General features: G+C 57.3%; 2 protein-coding genes across 10 annotated transcripts in view; one reads left to right on the plus strand and one right to left on the minus strand.

Annotated features, from left to right (window-relative positions):
- The first annotated feature begins 804 nt into the window (after window positions 1–804).
- Window positions 805–8,198, plus strand: LDHD (lactate dehydrogenase D). Of its 7 annotated transcripts, none has more exons than XM_027619031.1 (11): window positions 805–935; window positions 1,678–1,790; window positions 2,014–2,155; window positions 2,374–2,515; window positions 2,641–2,800; window positions 3,065–3,264; window positions 3,359–3,487; window positions 3,591–3,718; window positions 4,271–4,361; window positions 4,448–4,559; window positions 8,057–8,198. In XM_027619031.1, the coding sequence occupies exons 1-11, from the start codon at window positions 813–815 to the stop codon at window positions 8,169–8,171; spliced, it is 1,455 nt and encodes a 484-aa protein (XP_027474832.1). In that variant the 5' UTR covers window positions 805–812; the 3' UTR covers window positions 8,172–8,198. The 7 variants fall into 7 exon arrangements, with proteins under 7 accessions (XP_027474832.1, XP_027474831.1, XP_027474838.1 ...); XM_027619030.2 differs by lacking the exon at window positions 8,057–8,198 and adding an exon at window positions 4,634–7,246; XM_027619037.2 differs by lacking the exon at window positions 8,057–8,198 and adding an exon at window positions 5,217–7,246.
- A 14-nt stretch (window positions 8,199–8,212) lies between these two features.
- ZNRF1 (zinc and ring finger 1) overlaps window positions 8,213–20,782 on the minus strand; it is a 94,875-nt gene continuing 82,305 nt past the window's right edge. The window contains exons 3-5 of one of the 3 annotated variants that reach the window (XM_027619038.2): window positions 11,727–11,832; window positions 10,410–10,501; window positions 8,213–9,194 (exon numbers count right to left, since the gene is read on the minus strand). In XM_027619038.2, the coding sequence (XP_027474839.1) occupies window positions 10,444–10,501; window positions 11,727–11,832 (164 nt within the window). In that variant the 3' untranslated portion in view covers window positions 8,213–9,194; window positions 10,410–10,443. The other 2 variants (XM_027619041.1, XM_027619040.1) reach the window with 2 other exon arrangements.

The following is a 20,782-nucleotide window of genomic DNA, read 5'->3' on the forward strand; positions in this document are numbered from 1 at the left end:
CGCAGAGAGTGGAAATGTGAATTCATTCAAACGTGGCTGGGGAGAAGGACCCAAGTAGGAGTTTGTATTCGTGATTCAATTGAGAAGAAAAACAAAGCTGGGAATAGCTTTATCTTAGTAATGTTAGCAGCATGCTTCTCCAAATTTGCTGTGGAAGGAAAACGGAGCTTGGAAGAGCTTCAAGAGCGGCAGCCCCATCACTGCAGGATGGTTCTGAAATCCACCCAGCGGGAGGGTGGAGATGAAAGGACAGCTGGCTTTTCCTTTTACTGAGCTGGTGAACTATAACGCACACTTAGCTTTCCTCTTCCAGGGAGCCTTCCGGGCTTACCTCACCGCCCTACTCCATCCCATCCCTGAAGTTGGCTCCATGCACTTCCCTCCTCACAGTCCTGCTCTCGGTCTCCTCTAACTGTGACACAAGCTGAGACTTGCAGGGTGAGAGAGACAAAGCGTGTGCGCCAAGGCCCTGAGATGAGCTGGAGCTCAGGGGATACAGGAACCCAATGGGGAACTGGAACTCAGACGCCAAAGAGGAGACTGGAAGGAAGTGGGGTTGGTGGAGAGGAGAGCAGGGACCGGCGGGACGATTAAGTCCATGGCAAGGAGCCTGTCTTTGTTCGAGAGACCAAGGGAAGCCACCGCAGAGCGTTAAGCCCGAGAAGCTGCTCTGTTTCCCTTTGTGTTAGGTAAGCCTCACCTCTCCTTTAGGAGTACTGACACGCGCCTGCTGCTGTGCCTGACTCAGCAGGGTCTGGCAGGGCCCCCTTAAGGCCGCGCCGCCTTAAGCAGCCCCACCCGCTGCACAGCCAATGGGCTGGTGCGGCCACCTGGCCACCCACCTCAGTGCGCACCCCGCTATGGCCAGTCTGCTCCGCGCTGCTGCGACCTGGGGGCTGTTCCCCTGGAGGGGCTACTGCTCCAGGGGAACGCAGGTAGGTGGTGGTGGGGGGGGAAGCCCGCTGGAGGGTGGGCGGCCACAGATGCCAAGTTTCCGCCAGGCTCTGCGCTGCATCAGCACCCTGCGACCTTGAGCAGAGGATCGCTGGGCTCACTCTGCCAAGCGTGGGTGTTGAGTGAGATGGGCCGAGGCCCCCCCGGCTGCCACAAATGGGACTGTAAATGGGGTGTAAAATCAAAAGCATACGGGCTCCAGGGCGCCCTCTCTGGGGCTCCGAAATGTGCAGACACATTTTGAAACAATGCCTGGGAGGTAAGAATGTGGGAGGCGGCGCCCCTCTGGACTGGCCAGGAGGCTTTCCATTCCCATTCTTTCTTTATCAAACTCAGCATTTCTCGGTGCGCCTGGGGCAGTGTTGGAGGACGGGCAGAGATAAGTAACCCTTCCGAGCTACTAAGGCAGGGCTGGCTACGTTATGGAACCCTGTGACGTTCCTTTTTGTAGAGTGAATCTGGCTCCTATTTTTACCCAGGTGATGTTTTTTCCCCACGTGAAACATTGATCTCGATGGTTCTGTTCGGAAAGGGGCATTTTTGTAGAGTGGGTTTGCTTCCAGTGGGCGCACTGGCAAGGCCTAGCGGTGCTGGCCCTCGGGGTGGTGTCAGTGGGGCTGGGGTGGGGGCAGAAGTGCCGGCAGCCCCTCCCCCACTCCAGAACCTGCCCCCAGGGCCCCAGGGGCCTCTGAGCGACTCTGGCGGCGTGTTTCTTCTCTGCAGGGCGAGCTCAGCAAAGGCTTTGTGGAGGCTCTGAAGGCAGTTGTGGGGAGCCCGCACGTGTCCACCGCTGCCGCCGACCGTGAGCAGCATGGGCACGATGAGTCCATGCACAGGTTTGGGGGCCCCTCCCCAGCCCTGGGCTGGGAGTAAGGGGCCCGGGCTGTCTTCTCCCCCACCCATCCGACTTAGGGGGGCTCTGGCGTTGTCTGCCCCTCCTCCACACCCATCCCTCTCCCACCATGTAGCCTCAGGCCCTGTGATACCTCGGGGCTCCTTGGACATGAGCAGGACCAGTGGGTACCATGCTCCCGGAAACTGCTAAGGGTCTGGTTCTAGGTGCCAGCCTCCAGGTGCTGTGGTGTGGCCGCAGAATGTGGAACAGGTCAGCCGGCTGGCAGCCCTGTGCTACAGCCAAGGAGTGCCCATTATCCCGTTTGGCACTGGCACCGGGCTTGAGGGTGGAGTCTGTGCTGTGCAGGTAGGCCCCCCCCGCCGCCCCCCCCCCCCCCCCCGGGCTCTGGCCCCCTCCCACTTGTCACACTTGTGGCTGCCTCCACCCTGCCTTACCTGCCGTGGGCGGCGGGGGGCGGGCTCCCGACCGGATGCCAGGGCACCCTGGAGATGAGCTCCTGTGGAAGGTGGCCTGGCTCTGGGAAGATGCGGGTCCATCAGCTCTTTGGCACCGCTTCCTGCCAGGGCGGTGTCTGCATCAACCTGACCCACATGGACCGCATCCTGAAGCTGGATCCGGAGGACTTCTGTGTGGTGGTGGAGCCGGGTGTCACCCGCAAAACTCTCAACACCTACCTGCGGGACAGTGGCCTCTGGTTTCCTGTGGGTAGGCTGGAACTGGAGGCCCTTCCCTGGGGCCCCGAGGGTTACCAGGTGGCAGGGCTGGTCCCGGGGCACGAGGGGACCCCTCCATCCCCGGGCACTTGCCCCAGGCCTCACTCTGCCCTGCAGACCCAGGCGCAGACGCCTCGCTCTGCGGCATGGTGGCCACGGCAGCCTCCGGCACCAATGCTGTGCGCTATGGCACGATGCGGGACAACGTGCTCAACCTGGAGGTGGTGCTGCCTGGCGGCCGGCTGCTTCACACCGCCGGCGCCGGCCGGCACTTCCGGTGAGCACCCTCTCCCCACGGCAACGGCCTCCTGGATTGGTGGGCCAGGCCAATGAGTCCGCCCGGGTCTGAGCCGCAGTTCTTCCCGCGCCAGGCCCAGCTGGGGCTGCGCAAGGAACAGCGGTGGTGATGGCAGGCTGGGCCGACGCCCCCACCTGGCAGGGGGCTGGGGGACGGAGCTGGGCGTCCGGCTCGGGCTTGTGGCCAGAAACCCGTCATCTCATGGCTGGGCGCTCACCCACCTTGTGTGTCCCCGGGGCCTAGGAAGAGTGCAGCTGGCTACAACCTCACGGGGCTCTTTGTGGGCTCTGAAGGGACACTAGGACTCATCACAGCTGCCACCCTGCGCCTGCACCCTGCCCCCGAGGCCACGGTGGCCGCCACCTGTGCATTTCCCAGCGTCCAGGCGGCCGTGGACACCACTGTTCACATCCTCCAGGCTGCACTGCCTCTGGCCCGCATCGGTGAGCTGGGGACTGGGCAGTCCAGGTGGGCTCCCCGGAAGAGGCCCCCTTTGAAGTCTGGGCCTCCCCTCACCTGCCCTCTCCTCGGCCCCAGAGTTTCTGGATGAAGTCATGATGGATGCCTGCAACAGGCACAGCCGGCTGACCTGCTCCGTGGCGCCCACACTCTTCCTCGAGTTCCACGGATCTGAGCGGGCACTGGCCGAGCAGATAGAGCGGGCAGGTGTGCTGGGGTGCTGTGGGGTGGGGGGGCACAGGCTGGCCCTGAGTAAGGCCCCGTGGGACCACCCCCCTCCCACCGCGCCCCCCCCCCAACCCCCTTGCAGAGGAGATCAGCCAGCACAACGGAGGCTCCCACTTCTTCTGGGCCAAGGAGGCCGAGGAGCGCAGCCGGCTCTGGGCGGCACGGCACAACGCCTGGTACGCCGCTCTGGCCCTGCGGCCGGGCTGCAAGGTGAGTTGCGCTGGGGTGGTGGCGGCACCCCCAACCCGCCACCCTGTTGTCCTGAGCAGTAGGCTGAGGCCCACCGTGGGCAGCATTGCCCCTACCCAGCTGTTTCTCAGATACTGTCTAGTGGGGAAAGTAGTTGTCTGCCAAACCCTCAGGAGGGAGCCCCCGCCTGGGCACAGGGACAGCGCCAGGTGCTCTTAGGGTTTGTGAGGCTGGCTGGAGAGAGATGATGAAGTGGAAGGGGTCAGCCAACAGGAAGGGGACACTGGGCTCCAGGCAGCACGTGCAAAGGCTCGGCCTCGTGGGCTGCTTGGGGCCCTGCACAGAGCGGGGCGGGGAGCAAGGTGAGAGCTGGGGAAGCCTCTGCGGGCAGGGCAGGGCAGGGCAGGGCACTCACTCTGGCCATTTGTCCAGTTGTCCAGGGGAAACAGGCCTAGAGAAAAGCAGCTAGTTTTTGTGGGTGAGGCCTGCTCTTAACCTTGACCACAAGGACCTCTTACGTCCGGGCCGGCAGGGGGTGAGGGGGGAGAAGCTCACAAACCTGCCCTCACCTAGGGCTATTCCACTGACGTGTGTGTGCCCATCTCCCGGCTGCCAGAGATCCTGGTGCAGACCAAGGAGGACCTGAAGGCCTCGGGACTCACAGGTCCGCATGCCCACCGCTGGAGCGCCATGCGGGAGGGAAGGAGCTGGGCTGGGCTGGGGCAGCAGCTCTGTCCTCTGGGCCCCCAGGAGCCATTGTTGGACACGTGGGCGACGGCAATTTCCACTGCATCCTGCTGGTGGACCCAGAGGATGCCGAGGAGTTGCGTCGGGTCAAGGCCTTTGGAGAACATCTGGGCAGGTAAGAGCAAAACCGTTGGCTGGCAGGGCGGGGTTGAGGAGCACCCTGCTGAGGATCTCCTCACGGCCTCCCAGGCGGGCACTGGCACTGCACGGGACATGTACTGGGGAACACGGTATTGGGCTGGGCAAGCGGCAGCTGCTACAGGAGGAGGTGGGCGCCGTGGGCATGGAGACCATGCGGCAGCTGAAGGCCACGCTGGATCCCCGAGGCCTCATGAACCCAGGCAAGGTGCTGTGAGGGGCTCCAAGCCCTTGGCCCAGCAGCCCCCAGACAGTGGAAACCTCCTGTTCTGGAACCTTCCTTCTCGTCACGGAACAGTTCTGTCTTGGCCCAGACCTGCAGGGGTCCTTGCCTGCCTTCCCCTTGGTCAGAGCCTCCCCGCTGCCGGGGGCCAGGGGCAAGGCCTCAGGGACTGAGCTCTCTTAGCCCTACTCCGCCTGCCTGGTGACAGGCACATGCTTTCCTGGTGTAGGTGTCCTCGGACCCCTGAAATAAACTAGAACCCCATTTGCAGCAGTCTGGACATGAGCAGACAGTGCCTGTGAACGCCCTCCTGTGCCTGCCCTCCCTACCCCTCCTTCAGGTTCTCTGACCTTTGTTCTTGTCCCTCGTCCCTCGTCCCTCGTCCCCTGCCTGTCCTCTGACTTACTGCAGCCTGGGAGGGGATGGTGCTTAGGCTACTGAAAGTCGCTTCCAGGGACCCAGGTCCCTGACCCATCTGCTGCTGGTGAGAAGACCAGTGCCTGAGGATGACATCATGGCCCGTGGCCGACATCCCTCACGACAGGCCACCCACCTGAGCCTGGACTGGGCCTAAGAACATTCTGAACATGTTCTCCAAGTGGCTGTTGCCAATCAGTGGAAATGGAAGTGAAATTTTTCTCCTTGTGTTATACTGCTCCATGCTGTGATGTATCAGGTTACTAGCTTTTCCCTTCCAGGCCAGGATCTGCCCTCCCCTGGGCCTCCCCCGGACCTTAGGATCCCTGGCCAGACCGCTTGGTCCGCGAACTTGTCAGTTGTTCCCAAGCCCACGAGAGGGCGCCCAACACCAGAGCATCCGCACTGGGCAGCGGCACCCAGGACTCACCTCTGTCCAGGGCCTAGAGCTCCCTGCCCTGGGTCCCCCTCACTACTTCCCCGAGGTTGGGGTGGGGGAGGCTTGGTGTCCTGGAAGCCAGTCTCTAAACTCCGCCCCAGGAGCCCATCATGCGGGCCCATCTCCCTTGGCCCCTGAGCAAAAGTGCTGAGTGAGCAAAGCAGGGAGACTGGTACCCTCCCATCTCCCCTTACCCCCACAAGCCACCGTTGAGCTCCTTCCCTGCCTCTACCCCTTGGACCCCTTCCTGCCTCTCCCCATCAGCTGTCCAGGCCCTGGGCAGAGGCTGCCCTTCTGGGACTCCTCAGCCCAACTTGGTTCTTGGAAGCCACGCTTAACGCTGGACTGAGCCCAGTTTGCTCCTCTGTGACATTTCTAGCCCGGAGCCACGAGCAATCGCTGGGCCAAGGGGGTGGTGTGGGGGCAAGCCGCACCGGCTCTCCCCAAGCGACCCCGCTCCATGAACAATCTAAGCGTCAGCCGAGCGTGTCTGGACATACAGCTCCCTGGCCGCACCCCCCACCTCCACCCGACTGCCTCGCTCCTGAGCCCAGGGGAGAAGTCCGCAGTGGAGGTTTCTCCCCTTACTGGGGATGGCTCTTCTTTGATGAGCTGAAAGAACAAGCACACCGTTCACTGAAATACCAGCCCCTGAGGACTCAAGTGACTATTTTTGCCTTATTTGCTTTGTGTGTACTTTCTGGGGAACCATCTGGAATTGAGTTACACATCTCTTGACACCATTTACCTACAGAATTCAGCATCTATCTCCTAAGCATAAGGACCTTCTAAAAACCTCAACACTGTTAAATGGCTGCTAGATGAACGGTCTTAGGGAGGTGCTTCTGGCCAGGGAGCCCTGCAAAGTGTGCTGGGCCCTTAGCGGAGGGAGGGGGCAGAAGCCCCCTCGCAGTTCCTGCCGGTTCCCTCCCCTCCCGGAAAGATAGAGCTTGGGAGAACTGCCCGGATGGAGCATGAATGACAGACCAGTCCCACCCGGGAAGCCTGCACCAGCCCGTTCCACCCCCGCCAGAGGAGCTGGCGGCAACCGGGGCGGAATCGGAGAACACCACAGCCAGCAGAGGGCTGCCGTGCGGTGCGCTGGGTGGGAGTGCAAGTCGCTGGGGGTGGGGACAGGGACCAGCCCCAGGAGCCTGGAATAGCCCCCGGCCGTGGGCTCCAGCCTTCCCCACTGGGTCATGACCACTTGGCTCACCCAGGGTGCTGCCAAGGCCACAGGGCCTAAGCCACCAAGGTGGTCACAGAAGCCTTCGCCTGCAGGCCCAGGGGTCAGGCAAGGAGATCTCCAGGGCCAGCTTTGCTAGAGGAATTAAATTTAGAACAGGGAGACACAGTTGCCAGGCAGAAGCAGGAGGTGCTGTGAATAGAACAGTGCTCTGTGCAGTGACAGACTACCAGGGAGCCTGCTATGCATGTGGCAGGGGCTTCCGGGCAGATTCTCTGACCCTCACAGTAACCTCTGAGCTGTGCAACATTGTGATCACATGCGATCGAATCTGAAGTTCAGAAGAGCAAAGTCGTCTCCCCAGGATCATTCTGCCCGACAGAGGAGCTCACATGCAGACAGTTCAGAGCTCATGCTCTTGCCACCCTGGGGATGATTGGTCCCCGGGGGGGGGGGGGGGGTTCTGACGCTCAGATCCACAAATTCTTTAGCATTTCTCTGAACATGCCGAGCGTGCCTGTGCCTTGGTTCACACTTGCCCACTGGCCTGCAGTGCCCTTGCACAGAGTAGGTGCTTCGGGAGGCATGTGACATTAGAGCACTGCAGAGACAGGGCCTGGGGAGGCAGAGCCCACAGAGGCAAGGGCACTCAAAAGGCCTGGGGGGGGGGTGTGGGCACAGAAGCTTGGAGGCATCTCCCTCCAGAGCCTTCCTTGGCAGGTTCTGCAGGAGGCTCTGGAATGCCGTTCCAGGAGCCCCTCTGGCACGGTGACAGAGGCCGGGCATGCATCCCTACCCCCTGCTCTGAGCTTCCCGCCCAGCTTGAGGTGTGCCAACTCTTGTGAGCCCGGAGTGGCTGCTTCTAGTTCAAGGGCTCTGAGCTGGCTCAGCCCCAAATCAGGGCCTCTTTCTGGGCCTCAATGAAGCATGCCCATGAGTCAGCACTGAGATGCAGACTGAGCAACAGGCAGGGCAGGACGGGACGTGGGATGGGGAGCTGAGCATGAAGGCGGGGACTGGGCCGATACCTGGAAGAATCCGCATCCTTGCAGCCTCCACTGGCCGCAAGATCTTTTGCCCCCGCAGATCTTTCCTGAAGAGTTCTGTCACAACCACTCCACGGGTGATGGCAGATGGACTCCATGATGCTTGGGAGGGCCAGTAACCCTGAAGGACTCGGGTCTGACCTGCCAGGTTCCCTCTGCCCAGGCATGACTGCTCTGAAGACCACTTCACACTCCTGTGGTGCCAAGTAGCAGCCTGGAGGAAGGCTAAGGAGGTAGGTGAGGGAGTGGGGGAGAGGCCTTCAACCCCCATTTCTTGATTGTTTAACAATACCTCATTAAAATAAAGCCACACAGTGCATCTTTTATTAGACATTTTAATACCATATCAAAACACCTTGACTAATGAAGAAAGCTTTTCCCCCAAGCTTTGAACATTTTTTTAAACATTTTATAAGGTTTTTTTTTTTTGTATTTTAATATATAAATACAGAAACCTATCTTGCATGGGCTGATGCCACGTGTGAACATCAATGGCTAAAATGTTCTCAAACAGAGTGCCTGAAAACAGGGATAACTGTACATATTCCTTTAATAAGTCTTTTGTCTGTTTAAGTTTTCCGGGAAAAAAAAATCCACAAGGGTCTAAGAAAAATGTTCAGGCATTTTTGCAGGACACTTGTGATTGTGAAATCCTCTGAACTGACCAGAACCAGGAGCGAAGGAGGGAGAGGAAAAGGGAATGGAGAGGAGAAGATCCTTGATGGGTTGTTTTTTTGGCAATGAAGTTACATATCAGGGTCCCAAGGGGAGAAAAGTGCAAAACCAAGCCAGAAAAATGGAGGAAACCAACAAACAACCACAACCCAAAAACAAAACAAAACAAAACAAAAAACCACCCGAGGCAGAGTGGTTGGTGATAGAGAGGGCCGACGGGGGGGCGCTGGGCACAGGAAGAGACCGCGCGCGCAGCCCGGTTCGTCTCTGCCACTGAGTGGGTTCTAGCAGACGGCAGTCTGTAAACATCACGAGGGAAAACACCAGTCGACACTAGACTTTTTTTTTTATAATTTTTTTTTTTGTAAACACTTTAGACAGACCCACAACGCCTTTGAAAGGTGTAAAAGAAAATGCCCTTTCCCTCCTGGGATGAGGGGTGAGGGGAAGGATAGCAGTTGATGCTTCTCTCAAACTCGCTCTCATCCAGTTTGGTGTCCTCGGGGAGCAAGGGAGAGCCGTTCTCTGGAAGTCAGTGCAGAAGGGGTGCCCTGTTCCCACTGGTGTCCCCAGCTCAGCTCTGCCCGCGTCCGATGCCTCCTCCCAGGAACGGGGGCTGGCTGTCCCTGTGTGGGCCGGAACACGTAAGTCGCGCTCTGGCGGCCGAGGCCGGCCGGGCGTCCGTGGCTCCGCTCTGGCGCCCGAGGCCCGACGTCCCGCTGGGGCCGGGCCTCCCGCTCCGGCGCCGGCCCGGTCCCTCTGCCTCACTCTCACCCTTGCTTTTTCTTCTCCCCGTGTCCTCAGTTTTTGAGGGGAAGGTAAAAAGAGCAAATGTCCCTGATTTGTCTGACATCATCAGCTGTTCTGGGAGTTTACTTGGAATAAATAAAATAAACCTAATGAAGAACAAAGGAAAACAAAACAAAGAAAAACGAGAGCGAGAGAGAAAAGAAAAGAGGCCCCAAAACCTTTGGATGTGAGATGAGGCGGAGTCAGGGTTTTGGTTTCTCTGGCGGGTTTTGTTCATTTGCCAGAAAAAAGAGAGTGCCGGCCCGGAGCTCGCAGGGGCAGGGAGGACGGGGGGCAGGGTGCCCTGGGGGAGAGCCGGGGAGTCGGGCTGCGTGGTTAGAGAGGGACCACGTGTGCACATCTGGTAGGGAAGGCTGCGCCGGCCTGCCGCAGAGATGCATCTGGAAGCGGGCTGTGTGCGTGTGAGTGTGAGTGTGTGTGAGTGTGTGTGTGTGAGAGAGCGAGCATGGGAGAGGCAAGTGGCCTGCAGGTGGGAAGAACCAGCAGTGACATGATCACGGTGAGCACCGCAGAGGACAGCGCACCGTCCCCCAGGATGTCTTGTTTCATAAGGGGGATGTCCACATGGGGACAGGGAGTGAGGTTATCCCCCTGGCCCCAAAGAAGCAGAGACCCTGAGAGACAGGACTCGCCCTTGCCACCCCTCAAGCACGAGGCGGAGCAGGGCGCCAACCCAGGGTCTGGTCCTAGAGCTCACGCTGCTGCTTCTCCCAGCCGGCACATTCCATGGGATCTTTCTGAACCTTCGTCAGGGAGACTCACTTTAGATGTCTGGAATACACTGGTCTTTTCCCAACGACTCTAATTCTACTGAGCAGGTTCTCCTTCGTTACCTTCTGAGTTCGTATTTCCTATCCTTTCCGGAGAATCATACCAGCCCCCGCCCCCCTGCCCCCCATAGAATCACTAACTAAGAAGATGCTCCCCTCTTGGTGGGGTGTGCAAGGGCAACTGAGCTCCCTACCCTCCAGGCCCCAGAGTGACTTGGCCCCAGTGCCTTGAGCCCGGAGCATCCCCAACCACGGGCTCACCTTTGAGAGGAGTCAGCAAGCGAGCCCAGCAGGGTCAGTCCGCGGGATGTTCTGGACAAGATCTGTTCACTTCAAACCACGAATCTATGCAACTGAGGCAGGGAGGTGGCAAGGGGAGACAGGTTACCGCTGACCAGGCTGTTCCTTAGGGGGCATTCTCCAAGGGTCAGGCTTCTGAGCGGAGGTTTGCTAAATCTCGCTCATGAGGACCTCAGGGGAAAACACCAGACACCCACTTTTTGAAGCAGGAAGAAGGGAGAACACCAAGACTGATCTCAGCTCAGCCTGAGGCATCAGCCCAGCATGGTGGGTACAGGATTGGGTGGATCTGGGCGCTGCAGGAAGTGGGGAGTATGGCCCTCTATGTGGCTTGGTGGGTTGTGGTCAGCATGGAGCCTCTCCTGGAGAAGGTGGAATGGGAGGGCCAGCCCTCTGGCTTAGCGACGTTGCTGGGGAGGGCCAGACAGGAGGCTGACAGTCAAAACCCGGTCTCCAGTGTTTGTAGAAAGGACCACCTGAACCAGACAGGGAACAGAGATTGCCCCAAGACAGCTTTCTGATTTGGAAGCCAACATCTGGGTATTTTCAAACACGGGGTAAACCAGGTAGATAATTTGCATAATTCCCCCCCAGAGCCAAACATTTTCATCTTCTGGTTCTGAGTGGTGCCTCCCTGGGACACTGGAGGACTGTGTGCTGGGCCCAGGCCAAGGCCCCTCCCCTGGGGCCGACCTCAAGCCTCTCAGGCACCAGTCACATCTGTGTGCCAGGCACCATAACCACCTCATGGCCAGTAGCCATGTGCGGCGGGCTGTGAAAAAGCCTGTGTGTCAGAAGCAGCTCTGGGACCCAAGGGGCCAAGAGCAGATGGCACAGAGTGTCCTCCCAACTTGGGTAAGGAGGTGTCTTCTTTCTAGCTGGAAACAAGAGCGAGGCTCGTACTGGCGCCTGAGGACGATTCTCAGCCCTGCTAATTCTAGCAGCTTTTAGCGCCGCGGCCGCACAGAGGGGCCCATGGAGAAAGAAAAGGCTCAGGGAGACGGATGCAGAACCGACCTTCCAGGTGGGATCCTAAGTGCCTCCAACCTGTGGGGCTCCACAGGTCTCCCTGTCAGCCCTCGCCATCCAGGCTGCCAAACCAGAGAGCTGCTCTGCCTCCGCCCCACTTAGAGCCCTCGCGGGAGCACAGGTCATCCCATAACCAGTGGGGACCGAAGGGCTAGTGATGGGGGTCCCCCCTTCCGTCCCCCAGCCGCAGGGAAGGAACCCTCCGGGATCTCAGAAGGGGCTGCGCTGGCCCTAGAGGCCCTTCCATACCTTTTGTGATAAATGCACAGGCAGGGCAGCCTGGCTATCGTGTCCCCCTGAAGCAACTCCTCCAGGCAGATCACACACTCACCCGCGTCTTTCGTCAGCACGTCATCTGCAAAGGGGGCACGGAGGAGAGCGGGAGAGGGTCAGTCACCAGCAGACAGGTGGCACAAAGCAGGCACAGGTCTAGGAACTTGGTTGGGACTGCTTGGGTCGCCTGAAGTGGGCAAGGCTGTGTAGGCGACACAGGAGACCAAGGGGTACCTTGACCTAAGACAAGACATGCACACGGCACATCAATTATCTGAAGACAGAGTGGAATGAATCACCAAAGAAGCGGCCGGGGGATGGAGGGCAACATGGGCTCAGGAGGGGATAGGCCTGTAGCAGAGGCCAGCTGCCTCCCTGAGCAGACCGTCCCCAAAACGTACATGCGGCCCAGGTGCACGGAGTTCCGGTTTGGCAAAGCACGGTGATGGGGCTCGCGGCCGGAACTGCAGCGGCTGCTCAGGCGAGCATGTGCGCAACAGCCCACAGGTGGGAACAACCCCAGTGCCCCCAGCCGAGAACTGGATTAACAAATGGGATCTCTCCCTGCAACGGAGTGTCAGTCAGCCATGGGAAAGGGGCGGAGCGCCGATTCGGGGCTGCAGTGTGGAGGGACCTGGAGAACATCAGGCGAAGTGAAGGAAGCAGATGCAAAAAGTCATCTATTCAATAACTCCTTTCTATGAAATGTGCAGCACAGGCCAATCCGGACAAGAAGTAGGCCCGGGGCTTGGGGGCAGGAAGGATTGGGGGCGGGGGGACTGTTTTATGGGTAAGGGGTTTTCTTCTTCCCCTTTTCTGGTGGTAAGAACACTTAAGAGGAGATCTACCCTCTTGACAGATTTTTAAGTGTGCAGGACAGTATTGCCAACTGCAGGCACAAAGCTGGGTGCCAGGTCTCCAGAACTTACTCTTCTGGCGTGACTGAAACTCTACACCCCTCGAATAGCAACTCCCCATTTCCCCGTCCCCTTCGCCCCTGGTGCATACCATTCTACCCTCTGGCTCTTTGAGATGGACTCTATTTTAGATAAAAGTACAATCACGGGGGGGGGGTTTCTTTTGAAAATTAGTAACTAGACGGAGATGGTGGTAGCACAGCATTGGGAAGGTCCTAAATGCTACTATGACTCAGTTTAAAAAAGAAGAAAAAAAGGTCCCTCACAAAAAAAAATGGAAGGAAGCTACTGCACACCACAGGCCCCTTGCACAGCCACAGCTGGAAAAGCCTGAGAAAAATAGGGGGAGCACCGTGGCTGGGGGAGCAGCCCCTTATTAAATTTCTATGACATTCTGGTGCCGGCAACTCCGTAAAGAAGCCACAATCTCAGGATTGAAGTCATAGTCTCACAGGGGAGGCGGACAAGAAAACGGAAATGAACAGCACACCAATTTCTAGGAAGCCTTACGATGCATACAAGTCCAGGTATGAGGGTATGGCTGATGCCCTATCAGGGTGGGGACTGTTCAGGGAAGGACTTCAGGCAAAGGGAACAGTATCTGTGCACTGGGAACAGCAGGAAGGTTGCTATGGTGTGTGCAGAGAGCCGTGGGGCCACAGTGGGGCAGGGGGGTGAGACTGACGCCCCCAGGATGAACTCGTGTTCTGCTGTGGTGCCCGGGCTTCATCTGGTTCACTTCGAGGCTCTGGAAGTGCATCCCGATTGCAGCTGGTCTCTGCTGAGTACCGGAGAATGGGCTGGCAAAGCTCAGAGACGGGGAGCCCGCTCTGGAGGAGGATGCAGCAGCGCTGGAGGGAAGGACTCAGGGCCTGCACTAGCCATGAGGGCAAGGAGGGAGGGATGGCATGCGCTGACCAGGGCAGCTGGGCAAGTGGCAGGGGATGACCAGGCGTCTCCACTGGGACACGCTAAAGGAAACCTCCGGGAGTCCACTGGAGTCTGGACCTGGGGTTTAGAAGAGAGATGTGGGTGATGGGTGTACGTGTGGGATAGAGATTCACTGAAATCCAAGAAGGCAGAAGACAGAACGCAAGGTTAACTCTAACATCTGAAAGGCAAGTGCAAGGGGTGAAGGAAGCCAAGGTTACTCAGAAGTTCCCAAAACCACAGGAGAAATACCAACAGGGTGGGGTTATGGATGTGAAGAAAGACGAGCTGGAAGCAGGATCAGTTCCTCACTACTGATAGATTTCACTTGTTCCTCGAGAACTGCCAGTGATACACACTGAGATTGTGTGTGATTGTGTGTGTGTGTTCAACTGAGCCTCACAATTTCATGAGCAACAGGGCATACGTGCTAGTCCCATTTTGCCGAGGATACTGAGGCCAGAGAAGTCAAGCATCTTGCCTAAGTTGGGGGTTTGCGAGTGGTAGTGCAGGGCCTGGAACCCTTCACATGGTGCCCCCTCCCTTGCTGTTTCTGGGTGCTCTCTGATTACTCTGGTGGGAAGGGAAACATCTGGGGCCCAGAAAACGAGGATTCTTCATGGCCTAGAGGGCTAAAGTGCCTCAAAGTTCCCCACCAGGAACCCTGAGGAAAAAGCCTAAGATAGGACCAGTTCAGGACTGACGTCCCTGTGCACAGAAGTCACTCTCAGCTGCCTGACCACAACCACCTGCGGTCATTTCCTGCCAACATCAGGCTAACCCACAGGCCCACCGAAAGGGTGACAAGCACAGAAAAAGCAGATGGCACACCATCAGTCTGCCACTGAAATGTCACCTCAGACTCCAAATGTGGCATGTGGTGGATCAGTAAAAGGGTGCGATCCCATTTCCTAAAGCACCGGATGCCCTCCGTATTGAAATACATGTGTGCATCTGTACGTTCGTGTAAGCACAGAAAACATCTGGGAGGATCTACACTTCAGTGGTGGAGGAGAGGAGGACTAGAAGCAAAATGTTTTCATGTATTTTTAAATTTATTTGCCTGCGCATTACCTTTAGAATTAAAAACCCCAAGAAGGAAGTGTACTGGTGTTTTCATGTGGCTCTGAAATGCATCGACAGGTGGATTTGGTGGACAGAGCTATGTGACTGAGCAGGTGCAGGAAAACGTAGACTCTGGATGGTGGGGATTTGGGTGCTCACGGTAAAACCCTCAAACTTTGCTGTATGTCTGACACTTTTATAATAAAACACTGGAGGAAAAATCCCCAATAAAGATGGGAGTAGAAATCTGGTCTGGCTTTGAGAAGGCAGAGCCGTCCTGTAGACATTCCTGGGCGCTGACTTCTGCCCTCTCTGCCTCAGGCGTCTCATTAGTAAAGCGAATTTGGGCCCTGGCTCCCGTTCATGTACCCCTCCCCACACTTATGGATGAGTTCCTATCCTTGCGGTGCAGTAAGGTTACAGATCCAAGTCAATGTCCCCTGCATTCCCCACCCCCCCACCGCCACTGACTGGCACCCCAGCAGTGAGACCGAGGGGCAGGTTAGAATTCTCTGGGTCCCAAACAGCTTCTCGTTCCTTTTTCTAACCAAGGACTCAGGCTTGAGCACAAGAAGGTCAGATGCATTTTCTTCTGAACGATCAATTACCAGCACACAACACTTTGCGAAGCATGTGCCTCACCAGCCAGCCTGGGGCTGCAGCCTGGGCGGCAAGAAACTGTGGGCTGCCCCAGCCGGCTGGAGAGCACACTTCCCCGGGGCCTGGAATGGTGAGGACGGGGAAGAGCAAGGGGCTGGGAAGCTGACAGTGTGGGGAGGCCAGCGGTGTCCACACCCAGCACGGTGCCCAGGGAGCGGCATTCTTCCCAGAGCGGAAAGCGGGAGCTACACAGATCCGGCCCCAGGCCTGAGTGGGCTGAGTAAAACTTCCTGTCCCAATCCCTGGAGCTCTGCAATCAGCAGCCCCCAGATGTCCCTGGGAGCTCAGCAGGCGGGTGGAAATGGCCGAAACTGATGCCAGGCTATCAACAGGTTCCTGTGGGATTTCCATGGGATTTCCATACTCGTCCTGCAGGAGGCTGCTGCCCGCTGTCGGCGACCCTGGGCCTGCCACAAATTGAGGCCACCTGGTAGACGGACACAAATGTCCTTTGGTATCCCCAGGTACCCATGGGAGGGGGCCTTAACCGATGCCGGTTGAGGAGAACACAGAAACGAAGCTGTGCTTTCTGCCTTTTTCTTACTGGCTCCTAACCACCACCACCACCACCTGGCCCGGCCCCGCCCAAGCTTCCTGATGCCCTGTGCAAAGCCAAGGTCACTGCCCAAGGGGGAGTTCAGAAGTGTTTGGTCTGGCTGGGGGTGGTGCTAAATGATGCCAATGCCTATCCCTCCAACTAGACCAGGGAGCCAAACCAGAGGCAAAACTCTCTGGCGCTACAGCGGGAGGGGTGACGCTGGGGTGGGGCAGGGGTGGGAGGTGACTGCATACTTCTGCCCCCTCCCTGAGATATAGGGGGAGCGCTCTAACAGCTGCTTTTGTCAAAGAAATACCTAGGAGGAGGAGAGAAAGGAGGCTTCACTGCTTTGGGGCGAGCTGTATACGAGGACGTCACAGAAACATCTCAGTGAATGTGGAAGACCTTTCAGGGGAGGTCTCTGGATCACTCATTTAGCTGGTAAGTGGCCATGGCTCCCAAGACGAGGTCCTTCCACTTGGCCACCTTACCTCCTTTCCTTAAAGGACCAGGCGACAGGGTCTCTTCCCTGGAAGAGGAAAGCTGGAAACCACCACCCATCCCAGTCTCAGATCTTTCTCTTCTCGTGGAACTACTATGCACGCGCGGCCCAAGAAGGGTGCAGGAGCCTAGATGGAGGGAGCTGCACTCTGCCCCCCTAGTGCCTCTGTGAGGCCGAGCTGCCCCGTGTGGAGCCCCGGCTCCCACATTCCCCAGGGGACCCCCAGAGCTGCTGGTGTCATGGAGCGGGCAGGAAGGCCCAAACAGCTACAGATCCATTTCTGCTGGCACCTGCACCCCGGGGGGAAGGCTGAAGTTGGTGCAGCTCGGAGCCGGCAGCTGAGAGCAGCACCAGACATAATGCATCGCCCCTGGTGCTGAACGGCAGTCAAGGCCCTGGTGGGAAGGAAGGTAGGAGCAGGAGGGAGAACCCCAAGCAAATGACACAGACCCCGGCTCCACCTCCTGGCCTCATTGCCAGCCCCGGAGCAGTAGAACCTGGTCCTGCAGCCTCCTCAGCAGATGCAGAGCTGACGGCCCCGTCTCCTGGCGGTTCAGGAGGGGCAGTGCCATCAATGCCAGGTCTCACCAGCTCCCTTCTTGGGAAATCTCCAGGAGAAGGGGTAACTGAGAGCAGAGACTTCCCCTACCAGCGGTGGCATCCGCAACCCAACATCCCAGATTGTGGGGCGTGCTCCAACTGTTTTGGCGGGTTGGCTGCAACGACGGAAGCCCAGAGGGGTCAGCCAATAAAGTTCAGCCCTGGAGGGCTTCATCTTTACCGAGGCTCCCCACAGCGACCCCACTCAGTCCCTTCTCTTGTAGCCCCCCGATTCTGGTGTCCCCGCTGTGGTGAGCCTCTGTGGGTCTCCTGCCCGCTGACTCCTCACTCGCCCAGCAGCCCTCTGGTCAGCAACCGCCAGAGCTCCCTCCAGCCGTCCCTCCTGGAGGAGGGGTCCCAGGGCAGACACCTCTGAGTCTGGCACTGCTAGAGCATCTAACAATAACCCCTGGCAGGGCCCCACTGGGTTGGGCACACTCCTCGGCCAGGACGTGGTTCCTCCAGGCCTAAGAAAAGGCAGCTTCCATCCCAAGCACAGGGTCTCAGCAGGAATGCAGGCCAAATAAGCACCATTTACACAAGTCTGCTGGCTCGGGGTAAACTAGCGGAGGTATTCCTGCTTTTGGGAGGGGGGGGTGTCAGATTTCCTTTCCTTTAAAGAAACTTTGTGTGACATGCAGCATTTTCAGAGCCCTGAAGTTGGGGGCAATGACTTTAGGCAGAGAGCAGGACAGAAGGTAGTTAGGACCTAAGAGGCAGGGCATGGGTCAGCACTCCAGAAGAGAGCTGAGCATCTCCTGAAGCCGTTTTGATATCCACCAAGCTCTCCTCAATACTGCTGGCAAAGGAACCCGAAACACCCCAGAATCTACTGGGACCATGGACCCCCGGCTGGTCTTGGAATCAAGGCCCCCTAAACATTCCATGGACAGCTGGCCATCTATCATGCACCCCCCCCGCCACGGTATTAGGACTCTCTTCTGTTCACAACAAAATCAGGAACTCCAGCCCATCTCCAGGCTCATTCTGCTGGCTGAGCAATGTGAAGGTCAAAACTGGAGTGCATATTCTTGAGGGCGAGCTCTCTAGTCTAAGAACTACAAACATGTTGGAAAGGGAGAGAAACTAAAGGCCCATTCAAGCTCACTGCATTTACCCACAAAAGTGGGACCCACCAACTCCTCCCTCATCTCCTAGGGGTCCTGAGTTCAGAGCCACTGTGGAGGAGAAGGAAGGATGGAACATTCAGTGCTCTGGGGTCAGGCACTCTCCCTGCACCCTCAGCACGGGGTGGCTATTCACAAGCCTTGCGAGCCAGGTGCTTGCCTTGGGAGTTCCAGTTCCGGCTCTTCACATTTCTCTCGAGCACTGGGTGGACCAGTTAAACTAGTCTTGCCTTTCCTAAGTTGGTTTTTTTTAAATCTGGCAGGCCGCTACTGGAGGCTTTCCAACCCACAGCTCAGGCCAACCCTCATAATAAGAAAAATACTACTTTCTATTTGCCTCATTTAGGAGGTTTCTACTCTTTTTCCTTTGGCGGTTAACTAAATTTCATCTTATATAACCACTGTAAATTTTCTAGAAATTTCCCCAATTAGTGCCAGCAATTACAGAAAATGTGTGTATGTGTGTGTGTAGATGAGAAATCTCCAGGGGAGTGACCATGAGTTCTGGTGAATCTTCATAAGAAAACAGCATTTCGCTCTCTATCCACTAAGAAAGACCTATCTTGCCCACTTTCCAGAAGATTCTGGGAGCGCCACACTTTACAGATTCTTTAAGTCTCCTCACATTTCTTTTACACAGAAAAGATAAAGTGAAGGTGGAGAGGATGGGATGATGAGGAATCATGGGTAAAGTATGTTATCGGCAAAACCAAAATAAACACCCAGACATCCTGACTTGGGTGGCCTATGGCCCCTGAAAGCCCTGTCCTTTACGTGAATTACAACAGGCCCTAGACCAGCTCTGGAGACTTCCACTCCACATACACTCCCCAGGTGGCAAACGCCTTCTCTAATCTGGAAGGTTCAGAAGTCTTCAACGAACACAGAGACTGGCTCCCGGGAGCCCAGCCATGAAGGCGTAAGTGTCCAGAGAGAGAGGCCAGCCATCATTTCTGAAGCATCTTCATGGCCTTAAGTCAAATCCCACCAATAGGACCGGATGCAACATGCCTCTCCTTGCCTCTGCCGGGAAGGACTGGCTTTTGCAAAAGGACCTTGAGTTTAAAGCCTCTAGTTTACAAACACACACACACACACACACACCCTGAAGAGGTGGCTTTCAATGAGAGGAAGAGGGGAAAATGGGGCCAGAATGGGAAAAGCTGCAGTTCTGTCTCAGACTGGTTGGCCAACTTCCTCTTCCTCTAAGGGGACTCTGAGTTTTGACTTCTGTGGGCGGCCATGCCGGCTCTCCCGTGGAAGTGAAGGGGACAGGCAGAGGAGGCCCTGCCCTGTGGCTGTGGGGACAGAGGAGAGCTCCAAGCAGCACCCGGCACGTGCAAGGCCCTCACCTTCCCTGTTCTATGAATGGGGTGTGCGGGTACCTCTCACTCAGGTGGCCCAAGAGCACTCCGTCCTCCGCAGCTGCCCTTGCAGAGTTCTCCCTGATGACGTCAAGAGCCCACAGTCCTCTCGGGTGGAGCCCACTCTGAGGCTGCTTTGTGTTCTTATGACAGCAAGGCAGTGTCTACACAGAGCTCTCCCCAGCCACCCACAGGACAAAAAGCGGTCTTCATGAGGGCTGTGCACATGTGGAGAATAAGTGAACACAGTTTCTGAGGCCACGGTTGGGGAGGGCTGTGGGCCACGGGAGAAGACTCGTGTCCCTCCATGGTCCCAGGCAGAGACGAGGAGCAGCAAGAACAAAGTGGAGCTAGCGCATCCTTTAAGGAACGTACACTGACGAGTCTGACAGGAAGCCCAGAGCTCACATTATGATGTTTCAGAAAAGCAGCAGCAGCAGCGGTGTCCAGGGACAGGGAGCGGCTGTCCACAGGGTAGAAGAGGGGCTTCCGGGGCACCAGGTGGGAAATAAAGGGGAAGGAACACTAGGGGCGGGGGCGGGGCCACAACTTGCCCTGTAGCCGGTGCTCCAACCCAAGCAAACAGGACCAGACTGAGTGTAGCCCTGCCCACACGCATGCAGAATCGGCCGAGCAAGTAAGAGATAAGGGAATAGCAGGGTGTGTTTTTAGGAGGAGTAGATCAGATTTGTCAGATGCACTTTGCAGGAACAATATGGAATCATCAGGCCTCCCTAGGCTAATGCTATATGGAGGCAGGAGTGCCTCTGGGTCTGAGGAGGCAGGAGGCCAAGGACAGCTCTGGAAGGAGAGTCAACCCGGGGAAACTTTCGTCAGGATGGGGCTCAAGTGATCCCAGGCTCACCTCCTAGCCAGTCCACAGACTGAGAAACCACAGAATTCGGCCCGAGCACTGCTATGACTTCAACCCCAGAAGGCAGCCTAGTGATGGGGTCGGGACACGCCCCCTCAGACCCAGTGCCTGTTCTTGCAGATGCATTCCTCCAGTGAACATGGTCGGAAGACCAGATTAAGCACGTTAACAGTGGAAGACCAGAGAGCTGTGGGCAGCCCACAGCGCCCAGCGCTGAAGAGAGCTCAGTCCACTCTGGAAAATGACGACAGGAGACCCACGGATGGGCTCACATCTTTGAGGGTGACTGTCTCGATCAACGCCAGCTCTAACTTCCTGAGCACTGACCGCGTGCCCGGCTCTGTACTGAAGGGTTTGAGGTGTAAATGTCTTACATTATTCTGACAGAAATCCTAAGAGCCAGGTTACTGACAGTTCCATTTCACAGACCAGAACACCAAGGCTCTGCTAAGCTG

This window comes from Zalophus californianus, chromosome 17 (assembly GCF_009762305.2).
Source record: "Zalophus californianus isolate mZalCal1 chromosome 17, mZalCal1.pri.v2, whole genome shotgun sequence".
In the NCBI taxonomy this organism is placed as follows: domain Eukaryota; kingdom Metazoa; phylum Chordata; class Mammalia; order Carnivora; family Otariidae; genus Zalophus; species Zalophus californianus.